The 22,378-nt window shown below is 31.1% G+C and overlaps 1 protein-coding gene across 1 annotated transcript in view; it reads right to left on the bottom strand.

Annotated features, from left to right (window-relative positions):
* Positions 1-864: 864 nt before the first annotated feature.
* Positions 865-22,378, bottom strand: part of LOC145329043 (FMRFamide receptor-like) — a 44,334-nt gene continuing 22,820 nt past the window's right edge. The window contains exons 9-13 of the mRNA XM_080173060.1: positions 15,925-15,975; positions 14,547-14,642; positions 12,545-12,674; positions 2,894-3,065; positions 865-1,919 (exon numbers count right to left, since the gene is read on the bottom strand). Of these exons, the coding sequence (XP_080029186.1) occupies positions 1,843-1,919; positions 2,894-3,065; positions 12,545-12,674; positions 14,547-14,642; positions 15,925-15,975 (526 nt within the window). The 3' untranslated portion in view covers positions 865-1,842. The remainder of the gene's footprint in view (positions 1,920-2,893; positions 3,066-12,544; positions 12,675-14,546; positions 14,643-15,924; positions 15,976-22,378) is intronic.

Genomic DNA, 22,378 nt, shown 5'->3' with positions numbered 1-22,378 from the left:
GTCCAACCAAAATCTGTACACTTCTTATCCAATGATATGGCCGAGTTGTTCCTCCACTGTTTTCCTGTCGGCTGATTTGATAGTGGACAATTTACTGGCACGTCTCGCGGTCGTAGCGGTCATGCATCATATTTGAAGGGTGACGCAAATTTCAGATCTCGTTTTTCGCTGATTTTTCTTCATAAGATAAAAGTAATACTTGCAAGATTATTTAATTCGTTAAAATATAAAGATAAATTTTTCTCAAATCGCGAAATCATGGATCTGAAATTTGCGTCACTCCCACTCCCCCCCCCCTCCCCCTCCCAACCTGAAAGTGGAGAAGAGAATAAGGGAGGGGGTAGAACCGGTTATAATAATGTTTTGTATTCTTGACTTTAAATTAGGGTTGAGCCGGATATCCGGTTGGGCCGGATATCCGGCCATTTTCAATATCCGGCCGGATATCTGGCTCTATAATTTTTATACTTTACACCAAAAATCTCTGCTTTTTAAAATCTTAAATGGCTATAATTTTCTTATTATTGAAGCTAGAAGAACATTTTTTCTGAATAAGTTTAACTTTATGTAAATTTATATAAGATTTCTGAAGAAATTTTTTTTTTACTACTTTAATATCTGGTAATTTGGCCGGTTATCCGGCCGGATATCCGGTAATTTGGCCGGATAACCGGATATTTGCCGGATATCCGGCCGGTTACCGGATATCCGGCATTTGAAATCAGCCGGATATCCGGTATCCGGTATCCGGCCAAAAAAGTATCCGGCCCAACCCTACTTAAATTAAACTCTACCGCTGATTTAGAGATTGTGTTTATAGATAGATCATTTTTTGATGTTGCCCTTGTTTAACAAAAAGAAAAGTTAAAACATAAATATGTATTTCAATTATAAATATATCATTTTATTATATATATTCTAACTTTTTATATATATTTTATATAGAATTTTCTTACAGCACAAGAATTTAAGTCATTTTAGGTACTAAACTCACAATTTAGTCGTTTTTTTTATCATTTTATTATCAAATTAGTTATAAATCTTTAAAATAAAAATCTTAATCATAACGTAAAAATAAAAATTTATCACAATTTTTACCATAAATATTTTAGCTAAATTATATCAAACTTGCTGCTACGCCCCTAGAGACCTTTAGAAATACTTGAGTTTAGGAGGGGGGTGGAAGTTAAGTCGACCATCTCACCTCCACTTTTAATTTTATCTTTAAAAAAAGTAAGAAATATATTTTATGCGGGGAGGGGAGATGGGGAAATAATTTTCTAGGGGTGATTTTTCTGGAGAGGGTGGTGTTGCCCTCCTCCAAAATAGTTATAGAACTTCCCAATGAGAAGCTTAATTGTAAAGGAAAACTATATAGGCTCAGTAGCTCGCAAGATCCTTCGGTACAGACAGTTAACCATTGTGTTACTTCAGTATATAGATATTGAATTTTGAAAAACCAAATATATTTTTTGTATTAATATCTTAACTTGAAGTCATTTGTAATCTTTTTGCAAATTTTACATGTTAAATTTTACAAATATCATTGTTACAATATATTGAAACTAAAGCTAAAATATTTTACATTATATTTGTATAAAAATGAGTTCATGTTTCAAACATGAATATATTAGCAGTTTTTGAGTATTATTTGTCATATGTATCACTTTTTTAAAGAGAAAAAAAATCAACCCTTTGTAATTGTTCACTCTGTGTTTTTTGGACTCTTTGTAATATATTTTTATATTCAATATATTCAAACACTGAAATGAGCTCTTTGTAACTTTAATCATAAGTCTTTTATTTCATGTTTTGAAAAAACAAGTAAGTTCTTGTCCATAATTAAACTGGCGAAGCTTCTCCAACTCTCTGCATGGAGATGAAAATTGTGTCTCCACTTCCTCCAAACTTATTTCCTCCTGAAATCAAAATTGATTGATTACAAAATACCATCAATACTGTTTTTTTTCTAAATTAGCAGCTTTGCTCTTATATATCTATCAGTGTACAACGTATTCGTGTATGTGTGGTAGGGTGAAGCGGTTCAACCCTACTAAGCGAGTCCGGTCAAAAGAGCCCCTAGCCTTAAGGATTCTATCGATAAAGAACTACAAGTAGTTACAGTTTGAATGTTTTATTTGAACTGAATATACACAACAAATTAATGGCTTTATATACAAAAAGATTACAATAGTGAGTTAGGTAGAAAATGGGTGTGGAGAAGATGGGGGGCTACAGCCAGGTAAATATCAGATGGGTAGGCCCCGGTAGGGGGAAAGGTAGACGTCCCCCGGAAAAGGGTAGGTTACTGGAACATGCAGGGGGGGAGGGGCAACTCCCTCCCCATATCGGCGGGTGATAACTTTGACCGCTTTCTCTGACGGTCAAACAATGGAAGAATGGGTTGGCTAGAAATGTGATAAGTAGGGGATTAACATCTGGGTGTTATCGGCAGTCCCGGAGCATAGCGTGCTCTAGGAAGTGACAGGCTGTCTGTCCGACTACCACATATGTAATTGTATGTATATCAATGGATATAGAATATATGTGGGTATATTGATAATATCGTCAATTTAGGTTGCTTACAATTACATGTTTATTACTTATTTGTCATTTCGTTCATTCAGTAGGAGGGGAGGGGATTAGATAAAGGTGGTGGATGGGAGGATCGTTATTTTAGCCAGCTACAAGTTTCAATAAGTTTCTTTCTATCTTTATAAAGATTGTCAATCTAACGAACTTTCTGTCTATCTTTAAGTCTTTAACTCTTTTCCTGTATATCTATCTATGTGTCTGTCTATCTATAATCTATTTGTATATCTATCTGTCTACCTATCTGTCTATCTATCTGTTAATCTATCTGTTTATCTCTTCAATTATCTCTGTTTGTTACCCAGAGTTTCGAAGAGCATTTTTCTAAACTTCGTGTCCTTCCAGCAATAAATGAGAATATTGGTAGAAGAGTTCAGCACCAACAAGAGATGTGAGATGAGGGACAAGATCTCACACCAGTAGGGCCATTCTTCCATGTGGGACCCCGTATCACTGATTATGGCTTGGAACACCTGAAAAGAAAAGAAACATTAAAATTTTTTTTTTTACAGTTGTAGATGAGGTGATGGGTTCTTTTTACAGTTGTAGATGAGGTGATGGGTTCGAATCTCGGTCCAAGCAGCTTATGTAAAATACAGTAAAGCGTTTTAGCCAATTAATTCCATTTGAAATTGCCGAAAATTAAATATTTAGTTGGAGTAAAACTTGTTTTTTTTTGTTTGTAACTGAAAGAAAAGTGGGTAAGAAGGGGCGAAAAAAAGGGAAGGGGTTTGAGGGGAAATTTTCACCTAGAATTGTTTGTCAGAATCACATTCCTTTTTCCCTGCAGTGTAGACTTCAGAAAATTATAGTATATTCAAAACCTTGGTTGTTTGCAAAAATTGGAATAAAAATAGTGAAAAACATATTCATAAAGATATATCAAATAGGTAATAAAAAATCCATATCCTTTAGTTAATTATATTTCTTCTGACATTGAGACTAAAGAACACAGTAATAGTGTCTGACTGATTATGACGTAACAAAAAAAATTAGCCAATGAGAGGCCGTTATTGACCAATAGTAAAATTTATAGTGGCCTCTCATTGGCTATTTTTTTGTTACGTCATAATCAGTCAAACACTATTACTGTGTTCAGACTAAACTAAAATTTTAAAAATAGTTACTTAAATCTATTTAATTACACCAGATTAAAAAAAGATATTAAACAAAGAAAACTATGTCCATATAAAGCACATAATTGAAAATTTGACGCAATTAAATTTTAAAAAAAACAAAAGGAAATAGCTTAAGAAAAGCTTGTTTGTGTAACGTATAAGAAAGTAAACAGAGAATACGAGAATCAGTAAGACAAACGTAAGAGTATGTCCTAATTGGAGAATAGCTGCGCTACGAGAAAAGAAATTAATTAATTTTAGGTTTTATAACTCTTTAAATTAATAAGTACTTATACTGAGTTCTTTCATTTCTAAAAGTAAAAGAGTATAGTTTTTGCGGTAAAATTTTTAATTAAGTGTATCATAATAAAAGATTGAAAGTGGTTTTAAAAACATTATTAAACTATCATATGATGACGTGAGCCAATTTTTTTTAAAAACATCTTCATAATATTATAAAAATGGTTAAATAAAAAGGAAAAACTTTCCAAAAAATAAAGCTTTACTTATATAAAAAAAAGGGTTATTGGCATTTTTATTAATAAAAAAACCTAAAATAGCGATAAATTGAAATATTGGTTAATGCCAAATAATGTTGAATTTGCATGCCATAGGTAATTTTCCAGATATAAAAACGATATTGTTTAGAATTATCATGCAAAGTTTTAAATCGATAGGACAATTAAAACATGTCTAAATCAACGAAAGAGCTAACTGTTACGGACGGACAGACCAACCTTCATGAAGACTCTCTAATATGGAGAACAGGATCGAGATCTTAACGGATAAACAAACAAATAATTTTATCTATAATACAAAGTAGAATGATGTCTGTCCGTCCGTCCGTCTGAACCTTAAGATCTCGGTAACCACTGAACCAATTTGATTCTACTCTTCAGGGTATATACATACTGGTCCTGTGGTGGTTTTAGGCTATTTTCTTGAGGGGTGGGACACCCCCAACCCCCCCAAAAACAAAAAAATCCCCCCCCATTCTTTTTTTTTATTGCAGAAGATTTCATTGTTCCTTTTTTTTTTTGCAGGAGATTTCCTTGGTCCTTTTACGAATTTCACCTTAATTCTTTTTTATCACCTCTTGGGGCAAAGCCCCTAGAGGCTAGGGGCGAAGCCGCTAGTATCTTAAATAACAGAACAGGATAAAGGAAATAGGCCAAAAAGACATTAAAGTCATACTACATTTATTATTAAATAAATTTCTACTGCCTAATCTAATTTTGTGACAGTTTTGATCCTTTTAATCTTAGTAATGTCCGGTTTAATAACATTGAAATGACCATTTCACTCTGAAACAACATTTATTTTTTTACAAAAAAAAGTTTTTAAATTGAAGCTCTTTATAGTGCCTATGAATAAAATGACGCCATAAAACTTTTATATAAAATAAAAAATATCATTAAAATAATATCATTGTTCTGAATTCCTGTCAATTCAGTAACCAAACAGTAAGGTTTTCCTGTCTGAAGCTTAAGATCCCAGGAATGGGTGGTCTAAATAGCAAGAATATGCTACATTTTGCAACATTTAGCTATGTTTAGGACAGAAAAGCTGCATTTTGAAAGATTTAGCTATGTAAAGGACATAAATGCTATGTTTTGCAAGAATTTGCTATGTGAAGGACAAAAAAGCTAAGTTTTCCAATAATTTGCTATGTTTTGCAAGAATTTGCTATGTTTTGCAAGAATTTGCTATGTTTTGCAAGAATTTGCTATTTTTTGCAAGAATTTGCTATGTTTTGCAAGAATTTGCTATGTGAAGGACAGAAAAGCTAAGTTTTCCAAGAATTTGCTATGTTTTGCAAGAATTTGCTATGTTTTGCAAGAATTTGCTATGTTTTGCAAGAATTTGCTATGTTTTGCAAGAATTTGCTATGTTTTGCAAGAATTTGCTATGTTTTGCAAGAATTTGCTATGTTTTGCAAGAATTTGCTATGTTTTGCAAGAATTTGCTATGTTTTGCAAGAATTTGCTATGTTTTGCAAGAATTTGCTATGTTTTGCAAGAATTTGCTATGTTTTGCAAGAATTTGCTATGTTTTGCAAGAATTTGCTATGTTTTGCAAGAATTTGCTATGTTTTGCAAGAATTTGCTATGTTTTGCAAGAATTTGCTATGTGAAGGACAGAATAGCTAAGTTTTCCAAGAATTTGCTATGTTTTGCAAGATTTTGCTATGTTTTGCAAGAATTTGCTATGTGATGGACCAAAAAGCTATTTTATGCAAGATTTTGCTATGTGAAGGACCAAAAAGCTATGTTTTGCAATATTTTGCTATTTTAAGGACAGAAAAGCTAAGTTTTGCAATAATTTGCTATGTTTTGCAAGAATTTGCTATGTTTTGCAAGAATTTGCTATGTTTTGCAAGAATTTGCTATGTTTTGCAAGAATTTGCTATGTGAAGGACAGAATAGCTAAGTTTTCCAAGAATTTGCTATGTTTTGCAAGATTTTGCTATGTTTTGCAAGAATTTGCTATGTGAAGGACCAAAAACCAATTTTGTGCAAGATTTTGCTATGTGAAGGACCAAAAAGCTAGGTTTTGTAAGGTGAAGGGAGGCTACTTATGTCCTCAATCTTGCAAAATCTTTGTTAAGGGAGGCAATTTATGCCCATCATCTAACAAATTCTCACTTAAGGAAGGCTACTTATGTCCTTCCTAGGAAGGTGACTTCTGTCCTTATTAAGGAATGACTTTGTTTTCTTTCCATGATCCGATTTAAATAAAAATGGATTATTTTAATAAAAATTGCAATTAATCTAGATGCTTGAATATGAGAAATGTACACAGGAAAAAAATAAGACCTCACTCTTAATCAGGAAACGAGAAAATCTTTTTTTTATATATTTCTAAATTTCTGCCTTTTATTGCCTAACCAACCGACCAACATACAAAATATCATGGAACAGATTGGTTAGAAGCCTCTAGGGGCACTGGTAGGAGGGAAAAAAGTTGACCTTATTCCATTTTAAATTTGAGTTTCAAAAAAGTTTTAAAAAATATTTTTTTTGGGGGGGAGAAGGGTGTAGAATCCTCCCAAAAGATAGTTAAAAACCTTCCCAGGACCTATAAGAAGCTTCACTGTAAAAGAGAACAATATCGGTTCAGCGGTTAGCGAGATCCTTGGGGACAGACAAAAAACGTTTACTAATTAATATAATAGGATTGATATAAAATAGAACTCTTACCTTTAACAGTTAGGGAGTTGAATCCATTTTTATAGAAGCAGAAATATAATCTATGATTATGGTTTGGACCCTCTAAAACTGTAATCTACCTTTCCACTTTCCCCTCTCTTGGTGAAGATATCTTCAACGCCGATACGATTTTTGAAATGTAAGATTCTACTTTCCCCTCTCTTGGTGAAGATATCTTCAACAAGAGAGACAAAAGTGGAATCTTATATTTCAAAAATCGTATCGGCGTTGAAGATATCTTCACCAAGAGAGGGGAAAGTGGAAGGGTAGATTACAGTTTTAGAGGGTCCAAACCATAATCATAGATTATATTTCTGCTTCTATAAAAATGGATTCAACTCCCTAACTGTTTAAAGTTATAAAACCAATTGAAATTCACCAAAGTCCCCAAAGTTGTTTAAGCTAACTTCTTACCTCAACATTGTAAAACTTATATTCATGATTTGTCGTCGATTATGATCTCCTTTCGAAATTATGCAACAAGAGAAGGAAAAATGTTTTTAAAATTCATTTAACTCATTCTCTCATCACATTTACGAACGTAGTTCTATTATTAAGTAAATCTTATTCTTCACACAAATTAAATTACTCATAAATCATAAATTGTAATGTTTGTTTGCAGGGTTTAACTTTTACTAAATACTCATAATATTTATATGGGGATCATAGTTCAGAAAATTTTTTTGTCTTTTAATAAGAAAAATTTAACTTCAAAAATAAAAATAATAGATTTTTTGATTTCATTTTTATGTTACAAACTTTTAGTTTTTAAGAAGAAAAAAATATTTAAAAATATTTATGTCAGAATTTTTTCTGAACTCTTCCTTATTTCCTAAATTGTGTCTTGAAAATTATTTAATTAATCAAGATGACACATTACACAATAAGGACGTTTTGATTCTACATTATTTATTTTATTTACTACAGAATTAATATGTAATATGTAAGTAATATATTAATAAATTATTTAATTAATAAAGATGACTTATTACAAATTAAGGACGTTTTAATACCACATTATTTATTTCATTTACTGTCACATTAATATGTAATTCTACACATATATATTGATATGTGGAAAAAATACAAAATGACGCATTGAAACAACCATAATTTTTATATTTAATCAGGCATTAATTTGTAATTTCTTTTTTTAAGAAAAATAATGGCAAATAAAAAACAATTAAAGACATATTAATAAGTCATTTTCTTTAAATACGTCACAAAAAAGACGTATTGAAAATTAACGACATGTCAATGCAACATTTCTAAAGAAACAAAACCACTTTAGTAGATGCTGGGTGACACTGACTTTTTAAAGTAAAGAAATGTGGAAAAGTTAGTTTCTCTTTTTTATAAAAATTTGAGTAGAACATATAAGATACTAGAGTTGGCTCGATATAATTATCTCCCTATTGGCTAGTTTTCTATATGCATATCTATTTCTCAATAAATCTATTTTCCTCACCTGGCATTACTATCTTAAAGAAAGTAAATATTTAATAATCTAAATGATTTTAAAAAGATTTTTTAAATTATATTTTTTTCTTTACATTACCATCACCAAAGGGTTAATGATGATGATTACAATTTTAGTTTAATATTTAAACACACAAAGTGTCGCCACAATCGAATTCTTTTAAAACAGAGTTTTCTTAAATTTATTATATTATAAATTTAAATTTTCTTTTTTATGATTAGAAATTAAATACATTGATATAAGGTAAATAGCAACATGAAATTAAAAAAAGGAATTTATTTTTAATAAAGTAAAATAATGGGTCTAATCGTTCTGGGCAATGAGAGTTTATTATGGATTATTGGAGCACTATGAGTTTTAAACAAATATTCCGTGGAAAACTTGAGCTCGTTTATAGACATTTATTTCCTATATAGATCTGACATGGATCTTGAAGCAATTAAGCAGGCCGTTTTGTACATGTTAAAAATTGGAAGATTTCATTAAATAAAAGTTATTGCAAATATACTTAGTAAATGACATAGGGCTCGGCAGCCGTACAAAAAACGAAAAAATAAACACGAGGGGAATTCTTTAAAAAAAACTTTTGCCTCACTAAAATCAGTTTGCCTCACTAAAATTTTAGTGAGGCAAAATTATCCCCTCTAAATTTTTAGGGAGCCTCACTGATTTTAGTGAGGCCAGCCAATTTTTTAAAAGAATTCACCTCAGCTTAAGTTTCAATTGTAAATCGTCGACTAGACTTTGCGACATATAATAAATCTATAAATATATAGATGTTTAACCAGACAACTACCTGGATCCCCCTGTTGGGGACCTTTTTCGTCTGCTAGCAAATTACTTCCTGCTCTTTTATAGCAACTTGGATGTGTTAATACTTCCGACGCAATTGGTTGATGTTCATAGACCCAATCTAAAGTCTACACAGGGTCCTCGGGTTGGGGATATACCTCTTCCCCCTCTATTGTTTTACTTTAATATATGGATGGCTGCGGGCGGCCATGGGCGGCCATTGTGGCCATGGTGCGCGGCTGTTAAGCCCTGAGATATTATATTACATTTGTACTTACTTTATATGTTTTATCAAATTGAAATGTACTCCTATAATTTCTAGAAGCCTAGCTATTCTATATATATAAGGTAGGTCTGTCATTTGTCATGTGGTTACCAACACTTACTTGTTTTTTTGTCATTTAAACTTATATTTATATAAATATCACTGCTGTTTTCTAATTTCCATTTTTTAAATTATAGTTAAAGTGATTCTCTATCTAAAAAGTGTACTAAAAATGTTTTAAAGCTAAAAGTCATGCCTATAACATTTCATAAAATGTATTACCATTAACATTAAAGTATTTAAATGTGTTTTTGTCTGTTGATTAAGATCTCAATAACTGTCCAAATTATTTGTAGAATTTTAAATTACTAGAACTGTATAAAACTTTATTGTTCTTTTTCCCCAAAAAAATGTAAGAATGATAATGCCAAACTTCTTATGATCAAAATTCACAATTTTCTATCATATTGAATCTCCAATAGCCACTTAACAGTATAAATTTCTTTAAAATATGAGAAATATTGACTTTTTATTGATATATCAAATTTATTTTATTGATAGATTTAACTTCAAATTGTGAACATTTAAATAAGTTATTGGATTTTTTCAGCCCCTAGTGCTTCACATAAAATGTCATTAATAAAGAAATATTACAATCCTGATACTAAAGTAACAGGATGTTTGTGTGTCTGTATGTCTGTGTGTCTGTGTGTTTGTGTGTTTGTTTGTACCGAAGGATCTCGCTAACCACTGAACCGATCGGGTTTTCCTTAACAGGGTAGCTTCTCATAGGTCCCGGGAAGGTTTATAACTATTTTCTTGGGGGGTGGGACACCCCCAACCCCCTCCCCAAAAAAAAAAAATTAAAATTAAGGTGGGGCCATATTTTGTTGGAGCCGGAGCCGTAATTTTCGTTAAAAAACGGCTCCGTCTCCGGACTAGATAAATAAAAAGATTTTTTTAAGTTATAATTTGGTAACTCTGTTTTGTCATGTGCAAATGCCCCTATTAAGTTTTTCAAGTCCATTTTTATCAAAAATTAAACTTTTAAAACCTTCAACAGTCAAAAATAGACGTAGGAAAAAATATGTCGAGTTTTTTCTTGATTTTAGGTCGGAGCCGGAGCCGCGATCATCACAGACGGCTCCGCATAGCCGGAGCCGCACCAAAGTATACTTAAATATGTGACTATTAAATAGTATGAAATCACGAAACCTTCCTATTTTTTGTCTTTTGGAGCATGACCAACAGTCTATCATACATCAGTCTATCTTTATTAGCAGACGAGAAAATCATATTTCCCTGATGGACAGACTAAGTGATTTAAGACTAGCTTCAGTACTAAACATAATCAAAGAAATCTGGCAGTAAATTTAATTCTAAAGGCTTTAGAAGTTCAATTATGTAATCGTTTTCCTCAGCTTTAGAAATAAATCTAAGCTTAATCATTTTATTTTTAGTCAGCCGTTCAAAACACCCGCTGTCGCGATGTTGCTAAAATCACTCCATTTTTAATTCTCAATTTTCACTTTTTGCTTTCTTTTAATTAAATTGGATATTAGAATAATTTTGTAATACAAATATTAAGTAATTTTTAATTTCAATATGTACAATGTTTTCAATCTATAATACAAAGTAGAACGATGTCTGTCTGTCCGTCTGTCCGTCTGACCGTCTGTCCGTCCGTCTGTCTGTCTGTCCCTTAAGATCTCGGTAACCACTGAACCGATCGGATTCTACTCTTCAGGGTATCTACCTATTGGTCCTGTGGTGGTTTTAAGCTATTTTCTCGGGGGGTGGGACACCCCCAACCCCCCCAAAAACCAAAAAATCCCCCCCCCCCCATTTTTTTTTTTTTTTTTTTTTTTTTTTTTTTGAAGGAGTTTCCATGGTCCTTTATGGTCTCTCGCAATAATTTTTTTTTATCACCTCTTGGGCAAAGCCCCTAGAGGCTAGGGGCGAAGCCGCTAGTAGATTTATATAACAACAATTATTTTAATCAATTTCTTGCATTTCGTCTATTGTATTAAACAAAGAAACAAAAAGAGATTATTCAAAATGATTACAAAATTTAAAGGAAAAAAAACTAAACACGCCATAAAAATCTAAGTTTATTAAGATACTAAATATGTAATTTACATTAAGAAGTCTTTTACGGTTGACTGATTTTTATTGAAAAAAAAATATGTAAGCTTGTTCAAATTTGCTGAAAGAATAGTTTTTCTTTCCAGTACGTAAACTGCACTTTTTGATTAGAAAATTTCGTGCTTACAAAATCTTTCTTTTTTGCATATATTTTTATAATATATAATCAGTTTATTTAAGACTTTTTTCTTTCTCATAATTAATTCAAAGATTTTTATTGAAAAAAAATTGTAAGCTTGTTTAAATTTGTTAAAAGAATAATTATTCTTTCCAGTACATAAACTGCACTTTTAGATTAGAAAATCTTTCTTTTTTGCATATATTTCTATAATATTATAATCAGTTTATTAAAGACTTTTTTCTTTGTTATAATTAATTCTAAGATTTTTTTGTAATTTTAATAGAGATTTATTCTCTCCCCCCGTTTTTTAAATTTTTTTATAAAATATCCAGAGGTGTGGGATTTTGTGACCCAATCAGAGTATCCACTAAGTTATTTAACAAACTGACAGACGTTAGAACGTTTACTGTCATATAGTAATTACGGGGTAGAAGCGATACTAAAATAAATTTAATCATACTAATGTAAAAGAATAATAAATAACTAAAGGCAAATTCCATTAGAAAACTAAAATAGGGAATATAAAATTTTAGAAATTATTATTACTATCCCAATATTTTCTCGACTATCTAACTATCCTGTCATCAGTTAATAATATATAAACTTGATAAATAGACTTTCGTTGATATCAATTTGATTTAAAACATAAATAAAGTATAGTAGCTGACCTACTTAAAGGCCTGGCCCTAAGTGTCCTTTAATAAGTATTGTTGAAATAAAAACCCTCGGGGCTGACAAAAATGGTTTTAATGTAATAATTTTTCATTTTAATATCCGCGAAAAGCTGTCTATAAAACGATGGGATAAATAACTGTTCCTTACCTCATACATATTGAGAACCATTCTGACAGAATTACAGCACACAAAGACGACGACAATTAGAACCAGAATCATGGCGATGCTCTGGTCACGTTTCTGCCGCACAGTTGCTCGAGACACGGCTATATTGGCGCTGAAATACATAAATAGATTATAGATAGATTAAATCATGTACTAGATGTGCGCCCTTAGTTGCCTCTAGGGGCACTTCAGGGAAAGCGGGGGAGTGAGAGAAATCAAACTTCCACTTTCAATTGAAATTTAGAAGAAACAAAATTTTAAATGGGGGAGGTTGGCATAATTGAGAAGCTTCCCTGTAAAAGAGCAACCATATCAAATCAGCGGTTAGCGAGATCCTTCGCTTAACATAGACACACACACACACACACACACAATTTCTGTTTCGATGGAAAGATGTAGCTATAAATATAAATGGACAAGCATATGATTAAAGACATAGCTGTGTAAAATATCTTATAAGGAAACAGAGCGCCCCACAAGAAAAATAGAGAATCCGCTCCCAAAAAAATCTGTTGAACTTTGCTAATGTAATCAAACTTGATGAAATAAAAAAGCACTAAGTTTGGATATTCACACAAAGAAACAAATAAAATTTGGTACATTTTTTTTCTTTTTAGTGATTATTTTAAATTTTCTTTCTATAGATGCTTTTTTATATTTATAAGCCTTATCTCATTATTTTTTAACCATTAAATTTTATAAAATATGTTACTGTTCTTTTTGATTAGTTTGTTGGTTTGTAAAAACCTTTTTTTATTCACCTAACTTTTATAGTTTGTAGAGTTACTAAAGAGATGGTATTTTGCAAGGACTTTTTATCTAGGGACTAGGAATTAACGTTCTTATGATATTTAGGAAGATTTTTCATTTGAGGAATAGTTTACTAAACAAACGCAGACATCCTGTTACTTTAATAGAAGGATAAGTTAAATCTAAAATTCAATTCAACACTATTTGTATAAGGACCCTATAACATGATAGCATAAATAAAAAATTTTACAAATATCCCATAATTTCCAGTCTTGGTAACAATTACAGAAGTATAATTTTTGTGGGCCTTCTGAGGATAAGGAAAAATACTGGCTTGGGAAAGATCAACACACAAAGATAAATGCATATTTAGATAGATACATAAATAGGGTTCCTGGACAAACGCAGGAGTCCCAAACGTCGGAGTGGACAAACGCAGGAGTGTTAAAGTATTAATTGAATTAAGTATTTCTATGCAGATTAGGTTAGGTTAAGATATGAATGTACAAATAAGCCCACCGCAGGAGTTAGGCATTTAAAAGACCTATAAAATGGTCTAAAATAGGTTAGGTTAGGTTAAGTGTCCACTCCGACGATTGGGACTCCTGCGTTTGTCATAGGACCCTCTCCATCTATATCTATCCATCTATCTATTCATCTATCCATCAGTATATTCATCTATCTAGCTAACCATCTAAATATATATTTCTTTTTATCAATCTATCATATTATCCTTGTCTTTATTTTTCTATACCTGTTTATTTATCTATTATAAGTATACACCCACAAAGCTATCTGTACATCTATTTATGGTCCTATGACAAACGCAGGAGTCCCAAACGTCGGAGTGGACAAACGCAGGAGTGGACACTTAACCTAACCTAACCTATTTTAGACCTAACTATATTTAGATGGTTAGCTAGATAGATAAATACATTGATGGATAGATGAATAGATAGATGGCTGGATATATAGATGGAGTGATAGATGGATTGGTAGATGTATTGATAGGTGGATGTATAGAAAGTTACACAGATAAATAAACAGATAGATAGATAAATACATAAACAGATAGGTGGATGAATAGATCAATAGATCGGTTGATAGATAGATGATTAGATAGATAGATAGACAGATCGATAGATAGACAGATCGATAAATAAATATATGGATAGATAGATTTACTGCAGAGATAGATAGATATATACTATAAAGTAGATGGATAGATAGATACCTTGAAATAGTTCTGTATAGGAGCATGTTTGTAACAACCAATAGGAAGAGAGGAAGAGCGCACATCGTCACAAAATTGGCCAATAAGATGTAGTACCTTAATAATACATTTTTAATTCAGTACTTCTCTTGTTTGTTAACTTGCTCGCAAATTAGCACATAATTATTTTGCTTTTAGTAGATTTTGATATTTAAAATTGCTTTCTTCTTTATAAATGAGTGGACAGTAATATCCTTGCTTAAGAAAATAGATAATTTATATTTTTTTTATATTTTCTGTAAAATAGTTGATATTTACTGAGTGAGTATTTCTGAAAAATTAGTTTAATATCCCCCACTTCTCTCTTGAATTACTTTCAAGATATTCAAGTAATTCCTGGTTTTCTAGCCTCTCTATTATTTTACTTAAGATCCAAAAAATTAATTGATAAATTGGAATAGGCTTCTAAGATTAACTTTAATACTAAGTGTTAGGCTATTTAATAAGTTGATAGATAATTTGATGAAAGAGATCAAGAGATATTTAATGAAAGAGATGGAAAGCAAAAAATGCATTTAGCCCTACAAAAATTTTACATAAAAAGAAGCCTTTTATAGATCTAAAGTGATAGGGCTATTGCAGATAAAATGCTGTGTTTCCCAAATGGTAATAAACAAAATTACTCCTATTTTGGATTACAATTTGTGGTTAAAACATTTGGGCACCACACTTAATGAACCAACTATTCAAAATTCAATAAAGTCCATAAAGTTGTTAAGCTAATAAATAAGAAAACGTTATTACAAAACTTTAAGAATTAGTGTTATAAACAGCCTAATATTCCCTCACTCCTGCTTTTAAACACAAAAATTAATGAAAATAGTCAATAATTTCATTGTCTCTTTTCTATGTTATTAATTTACATTCCTTGAACCTTTTCCATGTTTCTTTTCCAATTCATAATTATTTCTAGTGCGTATATGGTTTTACGTAAATGTAATTCAAGCTAGGAGTGACCCTAGCCAACCTAACCCGTCATGAAATTTATAGAAATTGTCAAATTCAATTTTCTTTTGTGGGGGAAAATATTTCTATTTCCACTGAAATAATATTTTTGCCGGAATAAAAAGTATCAAATGCAACATAGGGATTACACAAGGTTAAAATTGTCCACATTTATGACATGTCCAGTAAATGTGATGTTTGAACGATATAAAAGTGTGTTGACAATTGAACAGATAAAATTAGAAGGTAAAATTTATGATTTTACATACAATAGTAGCAAAGCAAAATAAATAAAAATCAGACAAATTAAAAGATAACAGTAAAAACCGATTGGAAGAAAAATTACGTACTTACAATTATAGAGTAGTTGCACAACTGAAAATGAAATAGCTACCTTATGTATTCTGGATTCGCCCTGAGCTCTGTTGGACACACAATAGGGATCCTGAAACAAAAGGTTATGCAATCAATAGGTATGCCATGTATCCTTATAATAAAGTAAAGGGATCTTTGTGTCTATCTGAGTATACCGAAGGATCTCGCTAACAACTGAAAGATATGGTTCTCCATTACAGGAAAGCTTCTAATAGGTCCTGGGAATGTTTATAACTATTTGTGGGAAGGTACCACCAGGCTCCCAAGGAAAAAATTGCCCCTAGAAAAAAAACCTCCCCTAAAAATTTTTGTTTATTTTTCTTTTAAACAAACTTCACCTCCCTCAATTTCCCCCTCGAAGCCTATAGAGGCGTAGCTGCTAGTTTAAAAAATAAAATAGCACTTATACTATCAAAAAATTTATAACTGAATAAGCTCAAGACAAAAGCTTAAGTCCAAAACTTCTATGAAAGGCATAGCCTAATCAATAACGTACTTAATGAGATCTTTTAAAAGACAGACAAACAAAAAGACAGACATCAAGACACTTCAATTTTTCAACAGCTAATATCCAGAACATGATTTATTAGAAGGATAAGCAGAAATTTTTCATCAATTGCAATATCCATGCTCGCAGTACCTAAATTTCCACGTAAATCTTTTTCTCGTATTCATTCGAATCCGGTGGATAGGAACCGGTTCTCATCCATACGAAAAAACTATGTCTAGCATCGTATTATATCCAGCTTTCTACGAATATAGAAATGTACAATCATAAGATTAAAACTAGTTTTTTTTAGCCGGTGCCTCCGGCACCTCGGGCTAAAAAAACTAGTTTTAATCTCATAATTGTACTTTCTATATCCGCGGAAAGCCGTTTATAATACGATGCGAGAAATAACTATTCTCAAAGTTTTCTGTTTTCCCGTAAAAATGAGCCAGTGTCTTTTTCACAAAAGTCAGGATTTTAATTTTGTGTTAAAAAATCAGTTTTAGATTTTTTTTTCTGGTGCTATAGCGACGGCAAAGGGCTTACCTTAATAAAACTTAAAAGTTTTATTTCATTTTGTTCTTTAAATATTAATAATACGCGCCAATTTAAACCAACTATGTATAATTGTAGTTGAATGAAAAGTTTTCCGACTGTAAAATTGATTGTATATACAGTTAGGGAGTTGAATCCATTTTTATAGAAGCAGAAATATAATCTATGATTATGGTTTGGACCCTCTAAAACTGTAATCTACCTTTCCACTTTCCCCTCTCTTGGTGAAGATATCTTCAACGCCGATACGATTTTTGAAATGTAAGATTCTACTTTCCCTTCTCTTGGTGAAGATATCTTCAACGCCGATACGATTTTTGAAATGTAAGATTCCACTTTCCCCTCTCTTGGTGAAGATATCTTCAACACCGATACGATTTTTGAAATATAAGATTCCACTTTTGCCTCTCTTGGTGAAGATATCTTCAACAAGAGAGACAAAAGTGGAATCTTATATTTCAAAAATCGTATCGGCGTTGAAGATATCTTCACCAAGAGAGGGGAAAGTGGAAGGGTAGATTACAGTTTTAGAGGGTCCAAACCATAATCATAGATTATATTTCTGCTTCTATAAAAATGGATTCAACTCCCTAACTGATATATATGTCAGTCTTGTTATGCATGCAGACATACACACACACACACATTCACACACACACACACACACACACACACAAACACAGAGATACTAGACTACACTAGACAAATAGAATTATGAGACAAGAAGAATATTGTATAGTAAAACAATTTGTCGCAATTAAAAAAGAACTTTTAGATAGTTTTAAAAAAGAATTTATCATCGTTTATTCAGTATTAACTAAAACTATTTTATGAGATTTTTTTTGTAATTTGAATATTTTTAAAACATTTTGCACGTTACTTTATTATTATTATTTTTACTTTATATGAGAAAATTAAGACTACAATATTATCTTTAAAAAAGATACCAAATAATTGTTTTTTAAAACTGGTATAGCATATGTTAACTACCTGAGTATAAACTGTATTCCTTTAGTTTACAGAAGATACTTCTAAAAAATTAAATAGATTGTGCGTGGTATGTACTTTAAGATCTCGTCAACATTTAGAACAATTAATGCCTAATATTCGGATACAGGGTTTTGATTTTATTAGAGGCTATTATTGCTTCAACACCTTAAAAAATATGAACCGACGAAATAAAAAAAAAAAAAAAAAATGCATCGTATTCGTGACAATTAATTTCAAAATAAAAATTGCACTCATAAAAATGGAAAGGGAATATACTCGTATTTTATTAAATAAGTTTAATAGTATTTTTCCTATTTTTTCTATTTTTTAAATGTATATGAATCTATAAAAAGTTAAGGAGTATTGTTAGTAGCACCCGTCCGAACGAAATTTGAAAGCTATGGAAACTAATTGATCTATGGGTTGTATTTAAGAAATTCGACCGTTTATAGCCGACTTTTTTATTGGGAAGAAATAAAAAAAATAAGGCCTTTCATACCAAAATGTGTACAGTTTCTACCCAATAGCAGGTCTGCCGAGTTCTCCAAGGATATTTTTATTGGTGGAGCCTGATTACCTCTCTTTCTTAGTACCTTTATTACTAGACATTATACCAAGGACTTGGACCTAAGTACATTTAGAGGTATGAAACAGCTTATACCAACAAAGAAATTAATTCGGAAGAAAATCACGAAACTTATACGTGTTTTTCAGCTGTCGTTGGGGGGCAACACATCGTAAAATTGACGACCTCTCCATTAAGAGATATAAGTTTTCCGGAATTGTAATGTAGGGAGTAGATTTGAAATCTGCATCAAATTTTAAGGATTTTTTATAAAATTCGTTTTTTGTATAATTCTTTATCTAAAAGCGGAAATACAAATTAAGTTAATTAATTTTGGCATCCGTGATTGGTGGATTTAAAAAATCTGCGCTCTGATTGGATGTCGTACATCATTCAACCAATTAGAGCGCAGGTAGTTTAAAATCCACCTATCCTATTGGTCAAAATTAATTAACTTAAAATGTATTTCCGCTTTTAGATAAAGAATTTTACAAAAAACGAATTTTATAAAAAATCCTTAAAATTTGATGCAGATTTCAAATCTACTCCCTACATTAAAATTCCGGAAAACTTATATCCCTTACTCTCCATTTGACCCACAAATATTATTTTAGATTTATTTCATTTGTTGGTTATGCCTTATACCTGGGTATGAAATAAGTTTCAAATCATATTCTTTACATGGGGTTTATTCAATGTTTAACCTCGGAAAATATCCTAAAATCTTGACAGAAGAGCTTCCTCAAATAGCTTAAGAATAATTCATAACAAGAAAATTTCGTTAAAAAAAACTATGGCCTTCTAAATTAGTGACAGATTTTAAGAATATATAAATAACATTAGCAAATCTTTTTTGGACATCATTGTCATAAAAAATTTAGGTGGGTCCCAAGTTGCCTGGCATGGGATATTGTGACACTTTTGTAAATTGAATACTGAGATATCTTCTTTGGATAACATCCAAATTGAAACCTTTTGTCACAGATAATGTAGTTATATTCCTAGGCTTATACCAGGGATACACGGATAGAACAACTAAGGATAAATTAATCTTCTTTCCAATACACAATGTTCTAGTCTTATATCAGGGATAAAGTTATAGTGCTATAAATTAATGAAATTAACGCATACTTTGTCTTTAATGCAAATATGAAAAATAGAAAAATTTTCTAAAATAAATGAATAAATTTATATTACATTAGTCTATCCCTATATCCTTCGCTTAAACAGACATTCTTTAATCTTACTACTTTCTTACTCTTATGTAATACATAAGATCTTTCATTTGCTTCTGCACTCATTTTTAGAGTCGTTTTTTTAGCCAGTAGTAACGGTAATAAAACAAGGATGACAGCATCCATAAGTAGCGAAGCTCAGAAACTATGAATGTATATTATGAATATATTTACAATATACCAGTGTCATCCTATATATTTGATGAAATAGGAAAATGACGAAAACTTCAAAATCACGCAACCTTTAAATCACGAAAAATTAAAAATCTAGGAATCGATCTAGCACCACAATTTATAAACAAATCTTAATGAAACTTAATGGAAATATGTAGAATATGAGAATATTCAATCCCTGATAATTTCAGCCGAAAATCCTGAATAGGAATTGAGAAAACAATAGAAAACCTAAAAATCTAGGAATCGATCTAGCACCCCTATTAATATAAAAATTTAAGGAAAATATGTAAAATGTAAATTTAAGCAATCCCTGAAAATTTCAGTCCATTAACTTAAAAAGGAGTTGAGAAAATCAGAAAAACATGAAAATGTAGGAATCGATCTAGCACCCCAAATAACAGACGTATGGAAAAACAATGTATAGATTAGATGGGCATATGTTATAAGAATCTTCACTAAAAATTTCAGCTGTCTATCTTTTATAGGAGCCGAGAAAATCACGTTTCCCCCTATTTGTCTCAGACGGACAGACGGACGGACTTTTCGAATTATAGAGTAGCTACTAAAAATAACTGGCATATTTAGAATAAATATCTGAAAGCCTGCCCTATACTACGCATAACTGAAAATTTTACACAAATCGGTCATGTTGTTTCTAAGATCTTACTGTACATGTATATATCCAGACAGACATCCAGATACTTTTGTACTTTCATTGCATACTGATACAATCCTTGTGCAATCTATTACAAAAATAGGAGCTGGGTCAGATATTCAACAATTTGAAATATGTAATTTTTGTGCTTATTGGTTATATGTATTTAATCAAAATATTCAATAATAATATCATTTTTTACTGCATATCTATAGTTAATTTTATTAAAAACATTCCAGACTTCCAAAGATTCTTCTTATTCCCCCTAGCTAAACAATTTATATTTCTAAATTATGAAAATAGGTTAAAATTTCACAAACATTAAGTGATTAAAATGTTGCATAACTCTCCCTCTCCTTTATAATTTCTAGACACCATTATAGAAAAAAACAATACTTTTGGCACCATAACAAAGCATTTTCTAATTAATGACAGTTTTTTCTTTCATACTAATGATTAATCATTTATTCATTTTGTTATCCAACTACAGGAGCCATATTTTTTACATTTCCCAACAGGCTTCTATCAATTACTTATGAATACATGGAAATATTTCAATTTCCCCATTTATTACTTAGGGAGTCAAATAGATCCCACAAATGAAACCAAGGAGGGAGGAGACATTGAGCTGTTTATTACACTGGTCCACAAAGTTTTAAAGTAACGTTTTCTTATACGTTGGCTCAACAACTTTGGGAACTATATGGAAATTTTATGGATTGGTTCATTAAGTAGAGTGTTCAAACGTTTTAACCACTAACTATAATCTAGAAAAAGGGTTATTTTGTGTATCATCATTGGGGATATAAATCAATTTATCAGCCACTGTCTTCTCCCCTTTAGATCTCTGAATAAACCACTTTTGGACTGTCTGTAGGTAAGGCACACGCTGCAAAACTTGTTGCGTTATTTGTTTCATAAACAAAATTTAGCACTCATAAAATCAATAAGTCAAATGTTTTTTGAAGTTTGTTTCAAATTAACTCTTTATAGAAATTTATGATACAATCAGAAAACTACAATTTGCAAAAGAAAAATAGGTTAAAATAAAATTTAAGGTTATACTTATCTTAAACACTGTCGGATAAATATATGAGGAAATTCTGATGCCAAATAAAACTAAAGTGTTTCTTCTCGAGAGAAATTAATTTTTAATTTAATCAATTGGAGGGAGGGGTGCCGGGGGGGGGGTCTGGTTAAGGGACAAGTTGATCTAAAAGAGAAATTACCAAGTAATACTTTCAATGGATTATGTTACACAAAATAGAGCTGTGTCATCAATCCCGCAGAGAAATGTAAAAAATGAATATAAAAAACGCAAAAGCTAAACAGCATGAGGTTAAATGAGCCAAATTGAGCCAAAAAATCAAGATAAAAAATTACTTTTGGTATGGTAAAAGAAAGATGGATCTAAATACTAATATGAAAAAAATACTTAAAAGTACTTAAAAATACTTGGGAAAACTATCAAAATATCCAAGGATAAGACAATGAATTAAAAATTGATATAATCTAAAAATTATGATAAACAAAATTAGACTTAAATGTTTGGTGGAAAAGTCAAAACACTGCTATAGTCTGAAAGACCCAATAAAGATTGAATAAAAGGCAACAAAGATTTATAACAACGAATGAGAGAATGTTTTTATTAAACCTTAGGGCACCAGTATATTATAATACTATGGAATCATGAAAGTGATATTTAAGCGGCTGTGCTGACATACCAAGGATAATTAATATATTATGTTTATGTGCCAGCTTTATTCAGAGATAATGACTCCTAATACATATTTTTGGAAGTGCCCC

This window comes from Acartia tonsa, chromosome 9, assembly GCF_053477335.1.
Source record: "Acartia tonsa isolate MP-2025a chromosome 9, ASM5347733v1, whole genome shotgun sequence".
NCBI classification, from domain to species: Eukaryota; Metazoa; Arthropoda; class Copepoda; order Calanoida; family Acartiidae; genus Acartia; species Acartia tonsa.
The sequence above is the reverse complement of the archived record's forward strand: the minus strand, read 5'-3'. Positions and strand labels throughout refer to the sequence as shown.